At 64.4% G+C, this 8707-nt stretch overlaps 2 protein-coding genes across 2 annotated transcripts in view; one reads left to right on the forward strand and one right to left on the reverse strand.

Moving 5' to 3' along the window:
- RER1 (retention in endoplasmic reticulum sorting receptor 1) overlaps positions 1-4453 on the forward strand; it is a 6113-nt gene extending 1660 nt beyond the window's left edge. Inside the window, exons 3-6 of the mRNA XM_006772538.2 lie at positions 950-1049; positions 2097-2175; positions 3088-3223; positions 3696-4453. Of these exons, the coding sequence (XP_006772601.1) occupies positions 950-1049; positions 2097-2175; positions 3088-3223; positions 3696-3785 (405 nt within the window). The 3' untranslated portion in view covers positions 3786-4453. The remainder of the gene's footprint in view (positions 1-949; positions 1050-2096; positions 2176-3087; positions 3224-3695) is intronic.
- Positions 4413-8707, reverse strand: part of PEX10 (peroxisomal biogenesis factor 10) — a gene marked incomplete at its 5' end in the record, with an annotated part of 4593 nt that continues 298 nt past the window's right edge. The window contains 4 exons of the mRNA XM_006772569.2: positions 4413-6217; positions 6995-7130; positions 7214-7389; positions 8616-8700. Of these exons, the coding sequence (XP_006772632.1) occupies positions 6149-6217; positions 6995-7130; positions 7214-7389; positions 8616-8700 (466 nt within the window). The remainder of the gene's footprint in view (positions 6218-6994; positions 7131-7213; positions 7390-8615; positions 8701-8707) is intronic.

Below are 8707 nucleotides of genomic sequence, written 5' to 3' on the forward strand. Positions count from 1 at the left end.
CGAGCTTCCAGGCTCAGGCCTCGTCCGGTGTTTTCTCTGGAGCAGGAAGGTGTTTCCTGGCCATGCGGGCTCCTCCCAGGCGCGGCCTGGGACAGGAGGCCGTGCTCCTCGGGGGACACGGCGTTTGCTGGGCGCCGATGTGTCCAGGCTGCGGATGGTCCCACAGGCGCAGAGTGGAAACTCGCCCTGGGTGTTGTTCCTGGACGTGTCCCCGCCAGTCCGCCCCCCGGGGCTCCTGGGCCAGTGCAGCAGGACGGGGTCTGCGGGACGGGACACCTGCGATTCCGGTGGATTCACTGCCATTGGCTTTAGTGGGAACTCGGTCCGTTCTGTAATGGGAAGAATGAGAGAAGCTGGGCGGGGTCACGTGACTGTTCCAGTCACACCTGCGCGGAGCTGCGCGGTCACTGGCACCCACGCCTGGGCCCGCTCTGACCTGGAGGGTGGCCAGGCTTTCGAAAGTGAGCTCAGGTGCAGGTAAGTGTGTGCACGTCCTGCAGGGTTTCCCCCGCCTCGTTCCCGAGGACATCGGGCTCTAGAACATTCTTACCCGCTTTCTTGATTTCCTGCTGGGAGAGAGGAAGGCACTCCTCAGTGTGAGCACAGATGTGAGGTGCAGCGGGGCTGTCAGCCGGCCCGTGCCGGCAGCGGAGGGGCCGCAAACATGGACGCGGCCCCGGCACAGCCTTGAGGAACCTCCCTCTGCGCTCCCAGGAGCTGGTGGCTTCAGGGGTGTGTGCCTCTGACGGGCCCTCTGGCTTGTCCACTGTGAAGACACAGAGAGCAGAAAACTGACCCCGTGGACAGTCGCCACTTTGTTGTCCCTCGTTGTGACCCCCCTGCCGCGAGGAACGTGTCCGCTCTCAGTTTGGCCCGCGGTCTGGCGTCTGCCGGGCACCCCGGCGCGGTCAGGGTGCGGCTGGGCGCCTGACCTGCTCCTCTCCCCCAGGGCTGGTACATCGTGACCTACGCCTTGGGGATCTACCACCTGAACCTCTTCATCGCTTTCCTGTCTCCCAAGGTGGACCCGTCCTTGATGGAGGACTCAGGTAGGCGCCCCCGCGTGCTGCTCAGGGCCGCTCTGTCCTCCGGAAACGCCCCCTGTGGGCCTGGAGCACGGCGTTCAGGTGCTCGTGGAATGACCATGAAGCCCCGGACGGACAGCCGTGTGCGGCGGGTGTTCCCTCTGCCTCCCGACGTGCAGGCGAAACCGAGGCACCGGGCTGTGTAGCGTGTCGGGGCCGCATGCGGAGGGGGTGCAGGGTCTGCTCCTTCCGAGACCACCCGCCCGGCTTGCAGGCGCCTCCACACTCACGTAGCCAGAGCTTCCCATGGCAACGGGGCTGGTGATGGCCACCAGGCCAGAGCGCCGGCCAGCTCCATGGAGGGTGGAGCTCTGGTTCCCAGGCCCTGGGCTGGAAGGTCTTGGCCCCACTGCCCCGGCCGTTCCTGGCAGGTGGGCAGGTAGGGCCGTTCCTGGGCAGGGAGGGCAAGTGCCGCTGGTGGGCAGCAGGGAGGGCGAGCCCTGTCCCAGCGCCTGAGGACGCCCTCGCTGGGGAGGAAGCGCCGGTGTGTCCTGGGCTGTGCAGTGCTGACCCGGAGCCCCGACTCCTTACAGGCTTTTGGGTGGAAACGTGAAAGGAGCCCACACCCCACGAGATGTGGCCCTTGGGGGGAGGTGGGGAGAACCTGAGGCCATGTCTGTGGCCACAGCTCCTCTAGCAGCAGCAGGCAGCTGTCTCAGGTGGGGTGGCACCGGTGAGGTTGGGCGGGCTCAGCCCCCGTGCGAATGCCCCGTCTCCCTCGTGCTCCTTTGTGTGGTGTGGGTGGTGTGTTCCTCACTTTAACTCACGTGTAGTTGAATTTTTAAGGAATTGTAAAATATGTGCAAGTTCTTCTTTAAAAGGAACTCTCACTTGACCTTTCTGAAATAACGAGTTGATTCTGACTTGGCTGGGGGCCCGCCTTGCCTTGCCGGAATGACACGAAGCTGCTTCGCGTTAGGCCGTCTCCTTCCCGAGCGTCGGGGGCACGGAAATGGGTCGTGGAAGTAAAGGAGGCGGCTGCGCTTTCCTGACCGACCTTCTGCCTTTCAGATGACGGCCCCTCGTTGCCAACCAAACAGAACGAGGAGTTCCGGCCGTTCATCCGGAGGCTCCCGGAGTTTAAGTTTTGGTGAGTGAACCCCTAGCGCTGCTGTCCTCGCGGCTGGTGGGTGAGCCTGGGAACAGACCGATTGGTTCACGTCAGCCAGCACGTTGGGCGTTTCAGAGAAATGAGCGGTGTCCTCCTCTGTCTGGAACGTTTGTCACCCCAGCAGGAGCTCCGTGCCCACGGGCGTGGCTGGGCCCAGGGCCCTGGGGGACTGCTGCCCAGTGGCCTCTCCCAGTTGCTGGTTGAGGCCAAAGCTCTTTGAAACGAGCAAAGAGGTTGCTTTTGGGCAGAGCCTCCCGGAACGTTGCAGGCTTGCCCCCAAAGGGTGGGCTGCATAACAGTCCCTGTCCTGCTCCACGCACGGCACCCCTTCTGGTGGAGGCAGCTGGACCAGCTCCTGTCCGCTTGGGTGTCCTACGCACATGGGGCTGGGCCACCTGGGACCGGTGCTGGGGCGGCTGCGCCCTGGGAAGTGCTGTGCTCTGGTGCGAGGCTGGCTGGTACCCAGATGCCCTAGAGGCGGTGACATCTGCGTGAGGCGGTGATGGGAGGGTGACAGGAGGACTGGTAACTCCACTGTCGGGGGCATGGGGGCTCTGTGCCCTCTCTGTCCTGTATTTGTTGGATCAAAACCCTGAAGGGAGTGAGCCACCACATCTTTGCTCTGTATTCTGGGCGTGTCGGGGACTGAGCTATGCTGGGGGTGCGCCTGGGAGCCCCGAGGAAGCTGGCCTTTGCTCTGTAGGAAGGGGAGCCCAGGAGGCGGTTCAGTGGGGCCGTGGGCCGGGCTGCACTGTGGAGCCCTGGGAGCTGCCTGGCCCTCGTGGTCCCTGGGGAGCGGCGTCAGCACCCTCACTGCAGTCAGACTGGGGGGCGTAGGACACAGCTGCGTGCAGCCCGTGTGCGTGCGCTCACCTTCCCTCCTCCCGTCAGGCACTCGGCCACCAAGGGCATCCTGGTGGCCATGGTCTGCACCTTCTTCGAGGCGTTCAACGTTCCGGTGTTCTGGCCCATCCTGGTCATGTACTTCATCATGCTCTTCTGCATCACCATGAAGAGGCAGATCAAGGTACCCCCAGGGGCGCCAAGCCCGGAAAGGCGGTGCCGTCTGCAGTGGCCACGGCACGTAGGGAGGGCAGGCGCCACGTGGAACCTGCCTCGTCTGCAGGAAGCTCTGCAGACGTGGTGGGGGGGTGCGGGCTCGCTCCCCTCTGCCAGCGGTTCTGGGCCATGGCCGGTGTTGGGAACGGGGCTGGGTAGGAAAGGCCCTGGGTTGTGCCCTCCTCCTGGGCATGGCGTCCTGTGGGTCAGAGCCGGGACTGGCCGGATGGTGCAGGGGTTATGCACAACTGCCCTAAAACAGGCCTGGGCCGACCCACTGCCCACCTCACTGATGTCGGGGCGCCTCCTAGCCCGGCCGGCCCGCTCTCGGGACCTTTCCCCGACCCCTCACCCCCTGCTCCCCAGCCCCCGGTGGCCCCGCAGCAGGTGACACCTGGGATGGAAGCTTATCGCCGATGTGTCTGTCTGTCTGTCCCCAGCACATGATCAAGTACCGGTACATCCCGTTCACGCACGGCAAGAGGACGTACAAGGGGAAGGAGGACGCGGGCAAGACGTTTGCGAGTTAGACGGCCGCCCGGCCGCCCCCCGGAGCCCTCGGCGCGTCTGAGCCGTTGTAACAGCGCCTCTTTCTTCACATAAAGTAGTTGATGGCGAGGGAGTTGGATTTTCTTTTTAAAAAGGAGCTTCAATTATTTGTAACTGAAATAACAGGTTCTCGAGGAAACTGACACGGAACCTGCATTGCATTGATTCATTTACAGTGACACCAGGTGTTTAAATGGACAGAATGAGTCAGTCAGGCTGGGCGGCCAGTCGAGGGGGCTGGGGGCGAAGGACCCCCTAGGCGGCCGTGGCCCGGCCCAGCGGAGCCTGCGGTGGAGCAGCTGCGTTCACGAGGTGGCACGAATGCTGGGTCCCAGCCGCTTCCCAGCCTCGCCTCGCGGAGGTGGTCCCACCGGCCTCGTGACTGGAAGCTCTGGTCCTAGCCACGTGATTGCTCTTGGGGCCTGGAATTATAAATATATATTTTAATTGTTTGAGATTATTTTGACCTATTTCTTTCATCCGTGAAGAGTTGCTGAATGTGAATGTTCCTGGTTCTGTGGGTCCGGCCGGCTCCCTGCGAGGATCAGCTGGGACCTGCATGCCGACGTCCGATGTGATGGAAACATACTCGTGACCCCTTTACTCAGTGACTTTTTAATTCAAACTTTATTAAAGACGGTGTGCCCTTCTCATGGAGTCTTTATCCAGAGGCGCCCGCGGGGACCTCTGCCCAGGCGCAGGGTGGGCAGAGCGAGGCAGGGCTGGGGCGGCGCGGAGCTGTGCGCCGTCCGTTCTCACGTCGGGTGCAGACTGCGGCCGAGCAGCTTCCCGGCTGCCGTAGGGTTTCTGACATTGGGGGTTACCGCGTTTCTGGGCTTGAGCTCCTGCTTTTTAAAACTTCCCCCCAGGATACGTGTTTATTCGTTTGATTTTAGAGAGAGGAGGGGGGAGAAATACATCGATGTCAGAGGGACAGCTGTGAGCTGCCTCCTGTATGTGCCCCCTCCCCCCCATCAAACCCACAACCCTTTGGTGCCAGGACGGGGCTCTGACCCACAGAGCCGCCCTTGCCCGGCGGAGGCCAGTTCAGACTGCCTCACCTCTCACACCGTCGCCCTTGTAAGCGCTTAGGCCCGGTGCGGCGGGAAGCTGTGCGCTTGGCTGAGTGTAAGTCAAGGATTTCGGGGCTGGTGGTGGCCTGCCCTGGGCCTCCCGTCTGGGGTCTGCTGCTCAGGCCGGCCCCGCCAGTGGCCCGTGACCTTCACTCCCGCGGAGAACAGCGTCTGTTGCTGGACAACTCGCCCTAGGGAGCGGCCTCGGCCCAGGCCCGTCTGCACTGCCGCGGGGGTGCCACGGAGACCGAGGGCCTGGCCCGGGCGGGTGGCCCCAGCCTATGGCCTACTGTGGAATTCGCTTCTTAAGGGGACTTAGGGCGAAGTTCTGTCTCTGGCACAAGTTAAACGGTTTAAAACCTGGAAGATACAGTATGTGGCAGGAAGTAGCTGGACATGGGTGACGGCTGTCCCAGCGCCGGCCTCTGAGGGGGTCTGTGGCCTCAGGGTTAGGAAACTCGGAAAAGCTGGCTGCCCAGCAGGAGCCCCGGGTGGGGGGATCTCAGTCTGTAGGGACCAGGACAGACCAGTGTCCTAAATGGGAACAGACTCGACATGTGAATTAAGGCTGGTTTGGCTCAGCAGTTAGAGCTTCAGCCCACAGACTGGATGGTCATGGGTTCGAGTCTGGTCAGAGGCACATACTTCGGTTGCAGGTTTGATCTCGGGCCCAGGTTGGGGCGCAGGTGAGAGGCAACTGGTCCGTGTGTCATGTCCATGTGTCTGTCTCCCTTCCCTTCCTCTAACCGTCAACAGGGAACCCTCAGGTGAGGAGAGGCACTTGCTGGGTGCCCTGGTCTCCGTGCCCGTGAGGGGCTGTGCCTGGCCGCCCCGCAGCGGCTGTGGTGGGGGCAGGGTTAGTAGGTGGGGGGCTGGCGGGCTGCACTTGCCCACTCAGGCCACATCCTCTTGCCCACCCGATGTCGGCTGGTCTTCTCATCACAGAAGGGACCGGTGTGTCCTCAGCTCTGTGGTCTGGGGAAGGGAGGGCCTAGGACCTGGCCTCGGGGAGCGAGTCCCTGCAGAGCCACCGCCTGGCACTGCGGGGCGAGGGGGTTGCCACGGGGCCGGTGGGAACTGAACTGAGCGGAGCCCCTGCCTGAACCTGGCCGGGAGCCTTGGACCAGCCGCCCAGCTCGTCCTCCTGAGCTGCCGGCGCAGCATCTCCTGTGATAAAAAAATCAGAGGATTTTACGGTTTCTGTGCAAGTTCGTCAGAATCCATTACGTCTCCTGACAGGCGGCTGCCGGTGGCTCCGTCCGTCCATCCTGTCACCGGAAGTGCCGCAGGTAGACCAGCTTCTGGGGAGGGAACCTCTCCCGGCACAGGGGACACTCCGTCTGGGGGGAGGGGAGGAAGAGGTCACATGGGGTGCGCCCCACTGGCCCCTCCATCAACGTAACACAAGACAGTTTGCATGTCTTTGAAGCCGCAGCCTGAAAAGGCGCTCACCCGGGCGCTGGGAAGAGCAGGGAACTGCAGCCAGAGCAGCGACCCGCCGGCAAGACGGCCAGCCTGGCACGGTGACGGGACGGGGGTTGAGATGCCCACGGGGCTGCCTGTGCCCATCGCCCGTCCCGTTTCCTGAAGCCGGGCAGTCCCACCCCCAAGGGCCACCTGGGTGAGACCAGGTTGGCCTCCCTCCAGCCCTGCAAGGTTGGCTGCTCGCCTGCCAGGCACCCACGGGGCAGCCGAGGGGTGAACAGTGAGCATCTCGCCCCGTTCACCTCCTCACCGGGTGGCCCTCCCACTCCCCTCAGCCCCGTCCTGGAGATGCTGGGTGCGGCGAGCTCGCCATGAAGGGGTGGGGGGGGCAGGACCAGGCCTCCTGGGTCAGATGGAGGCGAGGCTCGGTGCCCCTCACCCCGAGCTCCCACACGGCCGTCATGCTGGGCGCCTGTCTGGCATGTGTGACCAGGAGCCTCCAGGAAGGGAGACCCTCCCAGGAGCGGTGAGCTCGGATGCTTCTGGCAGAGTGTCCACAGGCAGTTGTGGTGCCTGGACTCCTGACCCGACCCCCTACCTGCCCACCTGGGGGTTTAAAGACACCCGCCCTCCCCCGTTTCAGGACGGCCGCCTGGCGGTCCCCCGGGACCTGTGCTCCGAGGGCTGCTGACCTTGGTGTCGCACCACTGGGTGATGCACTCCCAGCAGAACAGGTGGCCGCAGGGCGTGGCCGTCGAGTGCCTGCGCTCCTCCAGGCACAGGGTGCACAGCGAGGTCCGGGACACCGCTCTCTCCTCCGTGAGGCTCCTGCGGGGGGTGGGGGTGCAGGGGGAGGACTGAGCCTCCAAGTCCTGGCTGAGCCGCCCCGAGCCCTGGTGCCGCCCGCTCACCTGCGGTGAGACAGCCTGCGGTGCAGCTTCCACTCCCGCTGGGCGCGCTGCCTCTGCCGGAAGCCGTAGAGCTGCAGGCCCAGGGACAGCGCCAGGTGCAGCAGGGAGACCAGGCCCAGCAGCCGGTAGCTCGCCCGGGCCCTCAGGTCCTCTGCAGGTGGGCGGTGGAGGCGGAGCTGTCAAGGACGCCGGGGGAACAGTCACGACCGGCACAGACTGGACCGCCTGGAGGCCAGCCCTGCCTGCACTCGAGTGTCCTGTCAAATGAGGCCCAGCCCTGCCCCCTCGGTGCACAGGGGGACGGAGAATGGCATGGGCTTAGGTGAGTGAGGAGGGCAGGGGCACCTCCCAGGGCTGAGCACAGGTGGGGGGCAGTCAGGGACGCTGCTGGACAGCTCAGGGTCTCGTCCCAGCAGAGGAGCGAGAAGTGAGCTGACCACTCTGGCTGCACACCTGGGGGTGGGGGGACATCCAGGGACCCCAACGCCGAGAAGAAAGGAACCAGCAAAGAAGCCCGAGGAAGAGCACCCAGTGGGGCAGGGCAGCTCCCGTGGCAGCTGCTCACCACCGTGCCACTGGCGTGACTGTGCCAGCTGGCCCCTCCTGCAGCCAGTGACGGGGCAGCTTCTGGCCATGTCCACTGCCCACCTCCTTCCCTTGGCGGGGAGTGGAGGCAGCCACGTCAGCAGACGGGCCGGGCCCGGTGCCTGGCAGAGAAGAGCCCGCGGCAGCCCGGGCCCCGCAGAGGGAAACGCCCTCTGGGCGAGCCTCGAGTTTCCAGGCTCCTTGGTGACGGCAGCTCGGCAGCACACAGCGGAGCCGTGGGGACGAGACTGACCCGGGGGAGGCACCGCGCCCGGGACCATGCTGCTGAGGGAGGTGAGAGGGCAGGGGGAGGGTGGGCTTCCTCACAGGGAGCACAATGCTGGGAGCAGCCAGGACCCTCTGGCCGGGGACCCGCTGGTGGGCAGGCAGGTCCCAGGGCGGCTCCTAGGTGACTGGGGCAGGGAACTGGGACAGGAGGGTGTGAAGTGTCCTCCAGCAGAGCAGGCGGCAAAGACTAGGGAAGACTAGCGGGTGCTGTCAGCATTGGGGCTCATGTACGTCAGGAGACACCTACAGGTGACCCACCGTCAGGCAGCCTGGGAGGTGTGGCCACAGACCTGTGCTCTGAGGAAGGAGCAGGCGCAGGGCCTGCACCGGGTGTGGCCCGAGGCAGACTTGCCGCACCCTCGGGGTTTGTGGAAACTAAACTTCCTTGTTTTCTATTTTCTTTAGTAAAATGCGAACCAACAAAACCCAGTGGAGGGTTTGGGCCCAGCCCCAGGACAGCTCGCCCAGAGGCCTTGAAGAGCCAGCCCCCCGCAGGCGCCCGGGTCAGGGCGGCGGCGCCCGCACTCACGTAGGTGACTCCGGTGAGCCTCTTGGCCAGGTGGTAGAAGGCGCCGTGGATGTAGAACCAGGAGCCCTGCAGCCGGTGGAGGCAGCCCAGGC

Source organism: Myotis davidii, unplaced genomic scaffold, assembly GCF_000327345.1.
Source record: "Myotis davidii unplaced genomic scaffold, ASM32734v1 scaffold586, whole genome shotgun sequence".
Lineage (NCBI taxonomy): Eukaryota > Metazoa > Chordata > Mammalia > Chiroptera > Vespertilionidae > Myotis > Myotis davidii.